This window comes from Kogia breviceps, chromosome 17 (genome assembly GCF_026419965.1).
Source record: "Kogia breviceps isolate mKogBre1 chromosome 17, mKogBre1 haplotype 1, whole genome shotgun sequence".
Taxonomy (NCBI): Eukaryota; Metazoa; Chordata; class Mammalia; order Artiodactyla; family Physeteridae; genus Kogia; species Kogia breviceps.
In genome coordinates, this window is record NC_081326.1 from 27,408,173 (window position 1) to 27,425,021 (window position 16,849).

The 16,849-nt window shown below is 37.5% G+C and overlaps 1 protein-coding gene across 1 annotated transcript in view; it reads right to left on the reverse strand.

Moving 5' to 3' along the window:
- Positions 1-3,632: 3,632 nt before the first annotated feature.
- The window catches only part of CNGB3 (cyclic nucleotide gated channel subunit beta 3), a 152,227-nt gene continuing 139,010 nt past the window's right edge, over positions 3,633-16,849 (reverse strand). Inside the window, 3 exon segments of the mRNA XM_059043566.2 lie at positions 3,633-3,893; positions 6,074-6,248; positions 6,485-6,631. Of these exon segments, the coding sequence (XP_058899549.1) occupies positions 3,633-3,893; positions 6,074-6,248; positions 6,485-6,631 (583 nt within the window).

Genomic DNA, 16,849 nt, shown 5'->3' on the forward strand with positions numbered 1-16,849 from the left:
TTAGAAACTTTTCTATTTGAAACTTATCAGTCAGACTGAAACGTTCCACGTTTGCCTGGAGAATCTAAGTCATTCTGACACAAGAAGCAGCCAGGTATACACCTTCAGATAAGGGGTTTCTGGACACAACAGTCTATGTTTATCTTAACTGAGTAGTTTCCAAGAAAACAGGACCCTGAGTCTGCCTGTTGGCCCAGGGCTGATGTTAACCCCTTTACATACAGTCTTGCTTTAATCTGAGTCTCTCAAAACATCACTTCATTTAAACTCTACCTAACCTCTACCATTCCCCAATATCCTATCATAACTTGTCCTTTCTTGTGTTTGGTGGGACACTCACGTTTCCTCTGGTGAAGGGTCTCCCTTGTTGCCGCAGGTTAATAAACTTGGCTTTGTTGGGCTACAGATTTGTCCCTGATAGTCTTGATCAGATAGGCTTTATAAAAATATGCATGCATGGTATGACTAAAGATCTTTCTTTTTTCTTACTTAAGAAAATCCACACTAGTTTTTAAAACAGATCTATCCATGTAGGTATGTGTAAATCTAATTCATTATTTCCAAGGTCTGAATAGAATTTCATCTTAAAAACACATCCATATGCCACATGCCATATTTTCATCCATTCTCCTAGTGTAGACACCCCAGTTGCCTTCCGTTCCTTTGTACTATAAGCAATGCATTTCCTCTTGCATTTTCTTTTATGGCCCTGCTTGAGGATTTTCTGGGATATGTATCTGAATTAGTACTGCCAAGTTCTAAGGTGTACTGCCAGAATAGTAGCTCCAATTTACATACTTGCCAGCACTTGGTATTATTGTCTACTTTCAAATATTTTCCAGTTTGATAGGTATAAAGTAGTATTCCATTTTTGTTCTGATTTGTATTTCTTTAAGTACAGGTAAAGTCAAGCATCTTTTCTATGTTGATATCCTATTTATTTTGCTTCCATGAGTTGACTATTACTATCCTCGCTCCTTTAAAAAAAACCCCTGGGCTTTCTGTCTTTATATTTACAAATAAAGCGTAAGAGCTAGTCTTTGCCTTGTTATAATTTAAAATTAAGCAGAAGATAGAGAACAGTGGAATGCTGTACTATGTGATAATGCCTTGAAATTAGAACTATCATGGGTTGATGTTTTTAGAGGCAGTGGGAGAGATTTGGAAGCATAGGAAAGAGGTAAGTGATGGAGAAGAGACACACTCCATATTGTGGTAGGTAGCATGGATAAATGCCAGAGGAAGAAAGGTAGGTGGTGGTTCCAGAAAAAGCAAGACGACCAGCTGCAGTGGAGGGTATGGTTGGGATAGTGGTAATTAAATTTGGACAAATAAGATTTAATCATTAGGAGGGATTAATAGGTCCCTGAGCAGAGAAGTAACATGGTCAAAAGTGGTTGCTATGGTTTGAATGTTAGTGTCCCTCACCTCTGCCTCTCCCCCTCCCCAGCAAATTTATGTATTGAAATCCTAACCCCAAAGATGATAGTATTAGGAGGTGGGGCCTTTGGGAGGTGTTCTGCCCTCATGAATAGGATTAGTGCCTTCATAAAACAGGCTCCAGAGAGACCCCTTGCCCCTTCCACCGTGTGAGGTCACAGTGAGAAGGAGCTTGCTGTGAACCATGCTGGGCCATGATCCTGGACTTCCCAGCCTCCAGAACTGTGAGAAGTAAATTTCTGTTGTTTATAACATACCCAATCTGTGGTATTCTTGTTATAGCAGCCTGAATGGACTAAGATAGTTGTATTTTATAAAGCTCTAATTTTACCCATGGCAAAAGGATTGAGAAAGGTAGACAAGTGATTAGAGCTGATAGTTGGTAAAAAGTGATTATCTATTTGGATTGAACAGAAAATATGAACTGAGTTGTTAGCATTGAAGTTGAAAAAGAAAAGACAATTAGAAAGATTTAAGAAAGAAAAAGGATTTGGTGACACTATATAAGCAAAGGAAGAGTTACTAATTATTCTTAGATTTGAGTCTGAGAGACTGGAAGAATGAAGATATCTAAAAAAGGATAGTTTGGGAGGGGAAATAAATGACAGGGGAAGAACATAGAATGTAAGGAGAGAACATATTATTCACAAGTTCAGGACTTTTCTCCTTTGGTTTTTTTTTCCTATTATCAGACTTTTTTCAGGCCCTATTTTTACCTTTTCTTTCTGGCTCTTCTGATCACTCTTGATAAACTCCCATTTATAAAGTAAACACTATTTAACAGTTTCTCTCCATTCCCTTAAATCCTGAAACATACCACCCAACCTTTTGTAAAAGTTGTCATGCTTCTGTGATACTTGAACACTATATTAAAAAATGAATATCAAATGATACATTTTATTCTACTGATTAATTTTACATGGTTTGCTGAATGCATCTATGTTGTAGGCTTTTTGGCTAATGTAATTTGTTAAAACACTCTGCAAAGTGCCGTTACAATGACCATCTTCTGGGACTTGGAAATAGCCTTATTATACAGAACTTAATATTATACCCTAAGGGCATTTATTAGAATGGAATTCTGTATGTATTATTACTTCCGACAGCAGCCTGGCTCTTTTAGCCTCTTCACAGCTTGAGACTTTGGTAATTATGCTAATGCTAGCTGATTCATGAGGACAACTTCCTAAAGCGCACTTAATTAACTCGGAGATTTTGTAAACAGCTGTACATGTAGGTTCTGCAAATTGCAAGGATATGTCAATCTGACATGTGTACAGTCTGCCTTCCTAACCTCGTCACTTTTTACTAAAGCTGAAAACAAGAAGCTCAAATCTGACATATTCTAAAGTAAATGCTTGCAAAAGTTTCTGAGATGTCACTTTAGACTCCATGAAGATGGGGACAATCTGATTCCTCCTGTTTGAGTCTGTTGAGCCAGATGAGCCTTTTAAGTTGATATGAGGGAAAATATTAAAGTTTGTTTCTTTAGCAAAGGGTACAGTTTTTCCAACACGTTTCTGCAATGTGATTTTTCTTGTGAGTTTGTTAGTAATGCTGACCAGCAATTGCTCTTCAGGGGACTCGTCTGCAAGTTGGGTTTTACATCCATCGGCTCCCTTGTTTGCTTCCCTTCAGTCCCAGCTGCTGGGTTGATTTGATATTTGATTGACTCATCACCCTGCCTTGAATGAAATTCACCCAACTTTTGACATTTTATTAAAATCTCATACTCCCAAAGTAAGAGACAAATTCATATACATGGAACATTTAACCAAGACTAACAGTGCGATGCAAGACTTTAACACACACACACACAATCACACACACTCACACACAATTAAGAGAAAAAGTTAGTGAATCATTTCAGAGCCAAGACCAACCTAATCAAAATGGAGAGAAAAACGTCATCAAGAAAGAACAGAAGAAAAATAACCTACTATAAACAATTAGGAGAAATACCAATTGCACAAAGCTAATGACAATGGAGAATAGGGATGGTTTTTTAATAATCTTCTTATTGCCACTGTAGAAGATCACACTCTCAGATGAATCCTAGAAACTAAGCTAGGGATTTGCCTATGGTTTCTCAAGGGTCCCGGCAAGGTATTTTCCTCTCATTAGTTTAAGCTACCATCGGACTACAATCTCTTTGGGAACTAACTAGATTGTATCTAAAGATAATCAAACATTTATGGCTTAGCCTTTTCTTTGACTTCAATCATCAGAACCTCTTCCCCAGCCTCCTCAGAAGGAGCCATGCTGATGATGAGTGATTGACGGGTAGTTCCTCTGGGTAAAACTGCCCTTCTAATTGACTGGTGCACTTCCTCTGCTGTAATAGAACTTGTTCGACATTTGGATGTTTCAAGTGGTTTCTCTGCTGGCTCTCTTCCTTTACCTTCTTATTTTTTTCCTTTATCCTCTTCTGCTTCGGAGTTTTCACTTTTTTTCTAGAAGCAACAGTTATTGAAAAGAATTGGTATTGAAATCATAATCAAGGACGTTGGAGTCTTTTGATTAATATGCAATAGCTAAGCATCACCACTAAGACAAAGACTGTCTGAATTAAGTTAATAAGGAAATCATGTCTGCCATTGACTATCATTTAACTAAGTTTTCGGATATGCTGGAGAATGGGGCTGAGCTGTCACATTTGAATTCAGTGTTAGTCCACATCGCGTTTTTGTCCCTGCCAAGGAATTCACTTCCTATTGACCTTCGTGGTTTTCTGAATTATTAGACTTAGTGCTCAGGACTCTTTGCTTTTTAAATATTTACTTATTTTATGAAGATGAAATTTTAAATATTTATCTTTTAATAAAAAAGTATTAACCAAATACCATATAAATACTCTAGAATCTCTGGTGTTCCTCCTGCATAAGTTCATGGGAGAACTTCAGGGAGAAATTCATATCTCTTTCCTAGTACAGTCTTCTCCATTTGTCCCATGGGTGTTTGATATGGCTTTAGAACCTATTGTATTTAGTGTCATCTGTAGAAATTTCATAGTAAAAAACATACTATGCTCTTTACTGGTGATGCTTGAGATCAGTTTGAGAGAAGCTTGTACTGGGTATGAATGTGTACATATAAAGTTGAGAGCCTTACTTAACATACTGACTTACATAGTTCTTTAACCCCATAAGCCTTTTACACAAAGTATTATTTCTATGCCGATTAAATAAGGCATTTGGTATACACTGATTTTCATCGCAGTGTTGTGTGTGTGGCAAAGGAGGAGGCAAGTTTTAGTCTCTTGAGTGTGACTGACTTTTATAATATGTGCTTTACCAATTTCCTGAAAGAACCGCAGCCTCCCATTTCCTACAGTTTTAGAGATAGCATAAGGACTAGATTCAGAAAACCTGAATTCCTGCTGTTTTTCAGTATCTGCTCTCATAAGCTTATCATGAGAATCAAAGAAATATGAAAAAAAAAAAGAGAAAAGCAATAACATTTGAGTTTCTTGACATTTCTAGGAATTGGGAGACAGCTTGGTGTAGGTGTGGAAGTCTGAATACCCGAGTAATAGCTTTAGCTCTGTCATTGATTGTGATCTTATCCAAATACATTGATCTGGATCTTAGTTTCTTCATCTATAACATAAAAGCTTGGATGCAATCTGTGTGGTTATTTCTGACTTTAAACATTAGTGATAGTAATTGAATGAATATTAGTGAAAATGTTTATTGGCTTACTGGTAAAATGTCATATATTTATAGGTGTATATGTATGTTTATACATATACAGTTCATCCTCATTATTCATGGTAGTTTTGTTCTATAAAGCTGCCACAAACACTGTTAGCAAACCCTGACCTATCTCTCCTAGGGGTAATGCAAGTTTAGGTTCCTACAAGCCTCTGACTACAACATTTTTGTCAGCTGCTCAATACATAGCCTTGTTTTATGTGCATTTCTGTTTAGAGATACCTTATTTAATATATATAGTTTATTCATTACACTGAACTCACAGCCAACAGTACTATGACTCATGCCTGAATGAAGCTTATCTAACACACATGTTTCTCTGTAAGGCACATCAGAGCATTTTTGTGCTTAGGAACACTAGGTTGTGCTTTGGCGATATGCTTGGGGGCCATTTTTAACAGTGTTGTGGGGAGAGATGCACAAAAATGCAAAAAACATGGCAATAAATAGACCATGAAAAGGTCACTTGTTTACAGTGTGAGAGTTGAAACAAGAAGGCAGAGTGTCTCCTTGTTCAACCTCATCTGGGAACATGTGCCTCCAGCAACTTAAATTTTTTGCTGCTCTGCACATGTATGTCTGTGAATGACCCCCAAAACACCATAATTATTGATTTTGAGGTTACAAACACATTTCAGTGAGTAGGCAGATTCACAAACACAGAATCCACAAAAATGAGGGTCGACTCTATTTATGTATATATACATTAAGACTATCCATGAATAAACCCGTAAGGATTAAATGTGATGTTATATGGGCATACAGTAAAATAATAATTGCTATATATAAAGTATTAATTATTTGCATTAGATGAATCCAGATTATCCCAGTGCCTGAAATGGAATTAAAGTAGGAGCTTGTCTGGATGTCTTTAGTCCAGTGGTCTCTGTTACAGCCCTCCTTTCCCTCTGCCTTATTACCAGAACAGTTTGTTCTCTCTTCAGTGTGAGTAGTCTTGCAAGACCTGCTTTTCCTGAGCCTCCTAGGAGAGCTTTAAACATTTTGGGTGTCTCTTGTTTTGGTGGGAAGAGAAAGGCAAGTCCTTTATTTGGACAAGTTGTCCCTGTGCCTGGAGCCTTGTTCTTTAGAAGCACTCTGTGGACAAAACAGAAAGGCCATTTCAGATGGCACTGTGAGAGTTATGGAAAAACTTACCAGAAATACTAACATTTCTCCTAATCTGTGAAGTTTTCAATGTATAACTGCATAAACAGTTGTTTGTTAAGTGTATCTCATGGATAAAGTTGATTGTACCCACCATAGCACAGTTCTCATCTTAGATTTTATGAAGTAAAACCAACTCCTCTCTAATGGGGTTTTAAAGGTTATACCTGGCTTTCTTCATGAGGAGCTTTTCAGAATCTGGATAATGCACTAGAATTTCTTGGAGGGTCCTTTTGCCCAGAGTTAAAAGATTGGCAAAGCCATGGGCCACCACGTTGGCAGTTCTACGGTTTCCTCCTCTTGCTGCTAGAAGGCTGTAAGAGAGAAAAATGAATTTTTGCCATCAGTTTCAATCTTCCTCCACCAAAATCTTTTTTAAAAAAATCAAATATTAGAACAATTTATACTGCTTCAGAGATCATTCCCTGGATGTGAGAGTTCAGATGAGTGTGCAGAGAGAGTCAAGATATGGTGACTATAGAAGTGGCAGCAGATTTCAATGCATTTTGCATCTAACTCCTACCTCAAATCAAGGCCTTGTAGCCATCAGAGCCATGGGAGATTCTTCCTCCCAGATTCCATAAGTGCAGACTCTCTTTGAACTGGGTATCCTCCATTTGCTCTTTCAGACTAACTTTTCATCCTTCTCGATCCTCTTTGCACTCCAGGAGGCTGACCTCTGTGGACTTGCTCTCTGATTTTCATTTGGGTTCAGCCAATGGGAAATACAAGTAGGAAGTCAGAAAGCAGGAAGAGAGTGGGGTTGGCACGTTTCTTCCCCCATTCTTCCCTGCCAGGCCTTAGGTTAGCAATGGCTGCAGTTCCTACCAAAATCCACAGCTCCTGGCCATCTCCTGGAAGTACAACTCCCACAGATTTCTTTCTGGGCTCTGGTAATGTGCCCTGCCCCTGTCCCCTTGAGGCCTGGCTGTGGAAACAGCTCCCTTGTAGCTAGCTTCGAGATGTATCACCATCTCTTGTTGGGTAGTCTTAGATTTTCCTTCTAATTTCCTTTGATTGACTTCTGTCAGTAATCCCTTTATTAAAGTCTTCTTAGTTAACTTACTTAAGTGTACCTTCAGTTTTTTGTCTGGACTCTGACAGATCAAGCTCTGACATCAAATCTTAATGATACCCTGGTTACATTAGGTGAATTTAATCTCTTCCTATACGTAACTCCCAGATCAAATTGTTTCTCAGTATCATAAATTGCTCTGTAGTATAGTCATTCTCATACAACTTCCCACTTGGAATGTCAGAGAATTTTGGACTTTATGTCTCTCAGGGACATAGGTGGGGCATTTTGTGTTTGGGAAGTAACCAATAAATAGTTATAAAATAAATGAACACTCGAGTGAATAAAACAAATGAATATAACTTCTGTCATTTACCAATAATCCGGAAAATAAGGGTTGGTCTTTGAAAGCAAGACAAGAAAAAACACATTTCAAATGTTTAAAAAAAACCACTACAGGCTCTGCAGTGAGATGGTAACACAAGATTCAATCTCTCGGAGTCAACCATTTAGAAATGGAGAAAGAAGGCTCACATTAATAAAAACAATCTCCAGGGGTGGAAGAGACTGAGAAAGCATTCTGGCAATAGGAATGTTCATGTTTTCACAGCCCTGCCTTTGGGGGCAATGAGATGTGAGAAGCTGCATGGGTGCTGTGCCTGAAGATTGATATCAGACCATGTGTATTTCTCCAGCTGTTGTTGCAGAAAAGGGAACATTTTCACTGGCTGTTAATCATTAAAAAACTAACATAGGGTTTCAGCTCTGACATGTAAAGAGCTTGGAAGTTGTCACTCCTGTTCTTACAACATGAAAAAGTTGAACAAACTGAAAACCAATGACTTTTCTCGGAACTGTCAAAGAACTGAAGCTGCAGGGTCAACTCCCATCCGAATCTGGGGAGACAGGTGAATCCAGAAAGCCACAGCCAAACCTGCTTACCTGGAACAGAAGCCCTTGGAACTGTAACTGGTAGGAATATGTAAATGGTAATTTCGACAAATTGCTGTAGGTTGAGAGTAGACTATCAAGAGAGGGAGAAACTCTGAGGGTCATAATTATGGGGAAACTGATACTTTTATAGGTTTTACCTTGAGAAACTTTAGCAGATTCTCATGGTTGAGAGTCAAGAAAGATCTGCCTGTTGCCCTGGCAGTAGAAGGGGATAGTTAATCATTGTAAAATACACCCAGAATATATTTGTTCTCCATTACAAAGGTCTACTATTCAGGGGAAAAGATTACCAGAGTCTTATCCTACCGGGAGGAAGGGCATTTCTCTCACCCCAGGCACCTCTGGCCTTCCTGCCTAAGGGGATAAGAAACACTGGTGAAGATCACACCCCAGGGACATAGATCCATTAAAAGATTTAGATTTAATCATAAAGTTAGAGCTTTCCCCCATACCTTAGCACTATACCAAAGGGTATTCTGTATAGTAACACTGGGTTATAACTGCAAAATTCAGACTTTCTCTGAAGAGCAGTACTAGGGAAGGCCAAAGTCAGCAGAGGAGATAGAAACAAAGTCACTAGAGAAATTTAGAAGCTCTAGCATCTACAGCTACAGCAAACATTAAACACAGCCCAACTCCTAGGCAGATTAATATAAAACCTCATTCTAAAGACCTGTTTACCTCAGTTCCTACTACCCATTACATCATGTACAGCTTTCAACAAAAATTACAAAGTACACTAAAAAGCAAGTAAAATACAGCCTGAAGAGCCAAAGAAGGCATTAGAACCAGACTGAGATATGACACAGGTGTTGGAATTATCAGACAGAGAATTTAAAATAACTATGATTAATATGTTAAAAGATCTATTGGAAAAAGTAGGCATCATACAAGAACAGATGGGTAATGTAAGCAGAGAGAGAAATCCTAAGACAGATTCAAAAGGAAATGTTAGAAATAAAAAATATTATAACAGAAATGAATACTGACTTTAATGGGCTCATCAGTAGACTGGGCATGGCCAAAAAAAAGAACAGATGAGCTTGAAGATAGGTAGTAGAAAGTTCCCAAATTGAATGTAAAAAGAAAAAAAAGGAATGAAAAAAGAAACACCCTAAAATCTAACCAGAACAGAACATCAAGAACCACGGGACATTTTCAAAAGGTATTATATATATATGATATATACATAAACATACATCATTCTCTAGTATTAGAAGAGCCACCTGAAGTAACAATGGCCAAAAACTTTTCCAAATTAATGACAGACAACAAACCACAGATCCAGGAAGCTCAGAGAATCCCAAGCAGAATAAATACTCCGCCACCCCCATTCCTAGGCACATCATATTCAAAGTGTAGTAAACTAAAGACAAAGAAAATCTTGAAAAGAGCTGAGGGGGAAAAAAGCCTTACATATAAAGGAACAGGAATAAGAATTATAGTGGACTTTTCATCAGAAACACTGCAAATAAGAGAGTGGAGTGAAATACCAAGTGTTGAGAAAAACAAAATCACCAACCTAGAATCCTATGTATAGTGAAGGTATCCTTCAAAAGTGAAGGAGAGATGAAGATTTTCTTAGAAAACCAACAACTGAGGGACTTTAACATTAGCAGACATACCCTTAAAGATATTGAGAGAAATTCTTTGGGAAGAAGGAAAATGATACAGATTAAAAATTTAGGTCTACATAAAGAGTGAAAGACATGGGAGAAGGAATAAGCAGAAGTAAAACGAAAGTCTTTTATTTTCCTTATTCTTAATTGATCTAAAATATGACTAAATAATAAAGTAACACTGCATTGGGTGATTGTAGCATATGGATAAGTGAAATGAATGATATCAGTGTCTTAAGGATTGGTAGGAAAGGGCTGTTATAATGTTCTTTCACTACATGTGAAGTGGTATAGTGTTAATGTGAAGGTAAACTTAGTTAAAATGTGTATGGCAAACACTGAAGTTTTTTGAAAAGAATTATAATTGATAAACTAAGAGAAAAGAGAAAATGGAATCTCCTTTCTTGAGGTTCTCCCCAAGACAAGCGCTGCCTTCACCCTTTTTTCTAAGTAAGAGAAATAAATTTTACTCTGTCATCCATCCATCCATCCATCCATCCATCTATCTATCTGTCTATCTACCTATCTTCCTGCCTATCTATGTATGAAATGGATGTTAATATTTGAAGGACAATGATTGGATGAGCCTATTTCATTCACATTCCTGTTGCCTTGGACATAGGGCAATCCAGTAGTTAGGCAGGGCTGGATGGCACTGGAGAGCTTAATTTGGACCTGAGACTGTCTCTGTGTGTGTCAGACTATGAGAGCAGAACGGAAATAACATATTTAAATGTCAAGTTATTTTGAGATTTCTCAAGCTTTAATTAAACTTGCCTACAGGTTACACATTTGGAGTGCTTGATGAGTTTTTGAACGGAAGAAATAGTCTGTCTGCCAGATGGATTTTGCCCAAACTCTCTCAGCAATGTTTAAAATAGCATCTTTTTTTTCCCTCCTGTCCACAAAATGCTTCTCCAGCATTACACCAATGGAAAGTTTCACTCATTAAATAGCTTAGTAAGAAGATCCCTAAATATTCCCAAGCTCACATAGTTTCTGAAAGAGCATGTGCTGGAGGACAAACAGCCGAGGTTAATGGTAAGTGTCCCCAGGTCAAAAATACTGAACAGAGCAATGGCCCAGGAAACAAGGGAATGGATTCTAATTCTAGGTCCACCTTTGTTTGCTGTGACCTTAAAAAAGAACTTAAGGACCTTTTAGATTTTTACTCCAATCATGTATTTATTAAGTGCCTATCACGTATTCAGCAGGTAAAGTAGTGCAAAAGGAAAAATAGTAAAGCATGGTATGGTTTGTGGAAAGAGTATAGATTTTGGAACCAGATAACTCTACCATTTTATTTATTTATTTATAATGTTTAATTTAAAAGAATTTAAATTGAACTATAGTTGAAATCTACCATTTTTTAAGTGTATTTCTGAGTAAGATACTTAATCTCTCTTTTGGGTTAACAAGACCACCTTTTAGTACCTTCTGTACTATAGGTATCTGATTAGCTTTAGGGAGAGATAGGTGTTTATAGACTCCTGACAGTCAATTATGAAGGTGTAATTAGGTAAAACTCCTGGCTGAGAAGTTTTAAACCCTAATTTGGGGTATGTAACTGTAACAAGTAACAATAAATATAATAAATTTTATTACACAGGGTTCTCCAGAGAAATGGAAAAAATAGGACATATACAGATATATATATACAAGGAGATTTATTATGGGAATTGGCTCATGTGGTTGTGGTGGTTATGGAGTCTGAGAAGTCCTACAGTCTGCCATCTACAAGCTGGAGACCCAGGAAGCTGGTGCTGTAATTCAGTTTGGGTCCAAAGGCCTGAGAAGGGGAGAAAGAGGAGCCCTTGGTGTAAGTCCAGGTCTGGGTCTGAAAGTCCAGAACCAGGAGCCCTGATGTCTGATGTCTGGGGGCAGGATAAGATAGATGTGCCAGCTCAATCTGAGAGAGTGAATTTGCCCTTTCTTCACATTTTTGTTCTATTCAGACCCTCAGTGGATTGGGTGATCCCTACTGCATTGGTGAGGGTGATCTTCCTTACTCAATCTACTGATTCAAATGTTAATCTCTGCCCAAAACACCCTTACAAATACACACCAGAAATAATGTTTTATCAGCTATCTTGGCATCCCTTAGCCAAGTCGACACAAAAAATTAACCATCATAGTACTAGTGTGCCAAAAGTGGATAAGTGAATGAAATCAGTGGTGTGAATGTCAGAGGGAGAAGGTATATTTAGTGTGAGATGACCTGTATGTGCAAAACTCTGTAAATGTCAGGTATAAATAGCAACATGAAGATTATATATGTATGTATGTAACACATATATACATATAGTACATTATACATGTATAATATATATACTATACACATATGTATACTATATATGTATATAATATGCACATATATGCATATAGTATACATATAGTACATATACATATAATATGTACATGTGCATGTATACAAAAATGTATATACACTTATAAACAAATGTATATGTATTTATATATATATATATACATTTCTGTGTGTATATATCAGAAAGAGCTAGAATATTCAGATAGTCCCTAGTCAGTCATTCATTTCCAGTTTTTTCCAGGGCTGCCACATACGGCATCATAAATTGTGCACTGCATACACAGACTATAATGTGACTGGAACACAATGTGCACAGTCCTTTTTCACAGAGCTAGTTTATCCAGAAAGCACTCACAAGGATAAGTAGAGTACAAAAGAGCATAAATTGAAAGGAAGAGCAAATGAAAAACAAGAATGAAAACATAAAATGGGGTTCATGCAAAAATGCCAACTTTGTTACAAGAGGGCTTCGAATTTGGCTTTAAGTCTCATATCATAAAAATAGATGGATTCTTAGTTTTAAGACAGAAATGTCTGCTGCAGGGCTTTAGTAGAGAGGCCATTATGTAAATTGGTGGACATGTTCATATTCTATTATAGATGCAAAACTAAGTTTGCCAGCACTGTTCATGATGTGGTCCTCAGTAAAGGCTGTGTGTCACTCCAAAGTCCAGTTCCATAGGAGCAATGCTCTGGGTGGGAAGGGCAGTCAGTTCAGTGTGTATCAGATACTCATCTCTCTCTTTGTTTTCAGTGGTATCTAGAATATCTAGAGAAAAATAATCCTCTTAAACATTACCTTTCTCAGCTGGACTTTTGATAAATAGTTTTTTTCTATGAGTTTTAGATTGTACAGACCATTTTACTTAGGAGGCCAATCATGCAGAAGCATATAAGCAATTCACTGTATAAATTGAAAAGAAAAGGAAAAAAAGAAATTAGTGATAAATTAGAAGTGTGTAGAAATAACATACTCCATAATGACCTTGATACGATGCCAAGTTCTGGGGCTATAAAGATGATTAACATCTGTCCTCAAGCCAAAAGGGAACCCTTCTACACTGTTGGTGGGAATGTAAATTAGTACAGCCACTGAGGAAAACAGTATGGAGTTTCCTTAAAAAAACTAAAAATAGGGTTACCATATGACCCAGTAATCCCACTCCTGGGCATATATCTGGGAAAGAAAAAAGCTCTAATTTGAAAAGATATATTCACCCCAGTGTTCATAGTGGCACTATTTACAATAGCAAAGACATGGAAGCAACCTCAGTGTCCATCAACAGATGAATGGATAAAGAAGATGAGATACAGATATAGATATAGATATATAAAATGAAATATTACTCAGCCATAAAGAAGAATGAAATAATGCCATTTGCAGCAACATGGATGGACCTAGAGATTATCATTTTAAATGAAGTTAAGTCAGACAAAGACAAATATTATATCACTTATATGTAGAATCTAAAAATTAGTACAAATAAACTTATTTGTAAAACAGAAACAGACTCACAGACATAGAACACAAACTTATGGTTACCAAAGGAGAAGTGGGGGAGAGATAAACTGGGAGTATGAGATTAACAGATGCATACTACCATATATAAAATAAACAAAAGGATTTACTGTGTAGCATAGGGAACTATATTCAATATCTTGTAGTAAACTATAACAGAAAAGGATTGAAAAAAGAATATAGATATACACATATATATGTATAATTGAATCACTTTGCTGTATACATGAAACTAACACAATATTTGTAAATCGACTATATTTCAATTAAAAAAAATCTGCCCTCAAGCTGTTTGTAATCTAGGAGTGGGATAAGCGTGGGCAAGGATTGTCTAGTCGACTAGCAAATATTGATAATAACATTAGTAATAGTAGTATTACTAGCTAATTTTTTTTTTTTTTTTTTTTTTTTTTTTTGCGGTATGCGGGCCTCTCACTGTTGTGGCCTCTCCCGTTGCGGAGCACAGGCTCCGGACGCGCAGGCCTAGCGGCCATGGCTCACGGGCTTAGTTGCTCCGCGGCATGTGGGATCTTCCCGGACCAGGGCACGAACCCGTGTCTCCTGCATCGGCAGGCGGACTCTCAACCACTGAGCCACCAGGGAAGCCTGCTAGCTAATATTTTTAAGTGCTTACTATGAGTCAGGTATTTTTCTAAGTTCTTTTTTGTATCAATACATATAATGCTTTTCAATCCTATGAGGTAATTATGTATTGTTATTACTCTGTTTTAATTGATGAAGAAATGAAACCTCAGTTGAGGACCTCACCCAGAGTCACACAGCTCATGGTTGTGGAATTGGATGCAAACCTAGACAGACTTCTTAAACAGATAACACAATTCAGAATGATTCATGATTTTATAACTGTAAAAAATGAGAATGTTTCCTAAAATGAAGAAGTTTCTCGTCTAAAAGCATACTCTCATATGTAGAATTGTTTCCTATAATAGAAATAAAACTAATTCTGAATACTATCTATGGAAAGAAGATCAGTAACATCCAATGCTGAGTGAGAGATGACAACTTCATATATCTGTTCTCATTAAGCAAATTTCCAACTGGATTATATTTGGAGTGCAGGAGGTTAGGTCACCTGTGTAGACTTCTATGAGATATTCTTTTACTCTTTTCAATGTTATTGGAAAACACTTTGTTGCTTGAAAATTTTTACCACTTCACTAAATATAAATCCTAACAAAACTTTTGTGGGTGAACAAATATCAGAGGATGTTCTAGTGTCACTGCTGCCGAGACTGCTTGCTCTTTGCAGATACTTTGATATTCATAAAACTACTGCAAGGCAACACATGTTAACCTAGATTTTTGAGAAAAATCTCTATGTATGGATTTTTATCAGAGTTAAAGAGTTCAGATTTCACAGATACAAAACATGTAGTCCTCTTTACCCCAGGGAGTCTTGATTTCAGAGTTGAATTGGCCTTAGAAGAAATGGATAATCAGGACTTCCCTGGTGGTGCAGTGGTTAAGAACTCACCTGCCAGTGCAGGGGACACAGGTTTGAGCCCTGGTGCGGGAAGATCCCACATGCCACGGAGCAACTGAGCCCGTGTGCCACAACTACTGAGCCCGTGTAACAACAGAAGCCACCACAATGAGAAGTCTGTGCACTGCAACCAAGAGTAGCCCCCCACTCTCCACATCTAGAGAAAGCCCACACACAGCAATGAAGACCCAACGCGGCCAAAAATAAATAAATTTATTTAAAAAAAAAAAGAAGTGGATGATCGATGAAGAATCTCGGTAAAAATTCTAAAGAAGGAGAGGAAAAAAAGAATAACATGCACAGTTTATTCCATGCCCTCTTTATTTATATCATGTACCCAGGAGGATATATGATACTCTAGCTAGAAAATACTATATCAAACAAACTAATATTCTAGCTTAACTATGTGTTTCTTTGGGGTCAAAATAGCTAACAATGTCATATATTAATGACCACATGAAACTGGTGAGGTAGGTTCTTACCTACACTTACTGACATAGAAATTGAGGTCCAGAATCTAGTGAAGTGACTTATTCCAGAACAAATACTTATGAGTTTCATTGCAGAAATTCAAATTCAAGACCAGAGCTGACTTCAAGTCATGGAGTCTTTTCTTTACACCCTAAACTCTAATGCTGCTAATGAAGCCATTGTTATTGTTCTAATGATACAGATTTGCCCATGGATATTAGAAAAATCAGGGAGGAAGCCAGTAGGGCTGGTCGTGATAAGCTCTACCAATGTCTGACAATCAGATTATTTACTCCCTCTCTGCTATTCCAAATGGTGGCAAAGAGCCTTGATTTTCATAGAATTAGAGTCACCAGATGAAGTCAGTTTAGGAGGAATCCTGAGAATATTTGAATACATGTTTAAACAATGGTACTGATAATGTAGTTGTTCACAGGAATATTGTGAAACTTTGATGAGGTTTGCTTTTTGCTCTAAGCAAAAAATGCTACACAAAGAGACTGTATATTAAAGAAGGTAGTGAAAATATAAACACATATTTTAACACAGGTAGTATTCACAGGATTGAGCCAGAAAAAAATGGAAATGAAAAGTTTTCTCCCTCAATATTTATCAATCTTCTTATCCCTGCTCATACTTCCAATGTATCTACTATTTCTATCTTTTAGGAAAGGCAGGGTAGTGGGTGAAGGAATAACAGACTTATTCTGATGAAGAATAAGAATATAGAATTAAAATAGTCCAAAAACCTAAAAGTCTACATTGGTACTCTCATTTTGAAAACTGAGTGCTCATGAAAAATAGGCAAACATTGTTTGGAGGGTACAAAGAGGTTTAAAATTACTTTTCAAAATATTTGGCCTGGGCTTCCCTGGAGGCGCAGTGGTTGAGAGTCCGCCTGCCGATGCAGGGGACACGGGTTCGTGCCCCGGTCCGGGAAGATCCCACATACCATGGAGCGGCTGGGCCCGTGAGCCATGGCCGCTGAGCCTGCGCATCCGGAGCCTGTGCTCTAGGAGCCTGTGCTCCACAACGGGAGAGGCCACAACAGTGAGAGGCCCGCATACCGAAAAAAAAAAAAAAAAAATTTGGCCTTTTCACAATGGTATAGAGAAAATATTTGT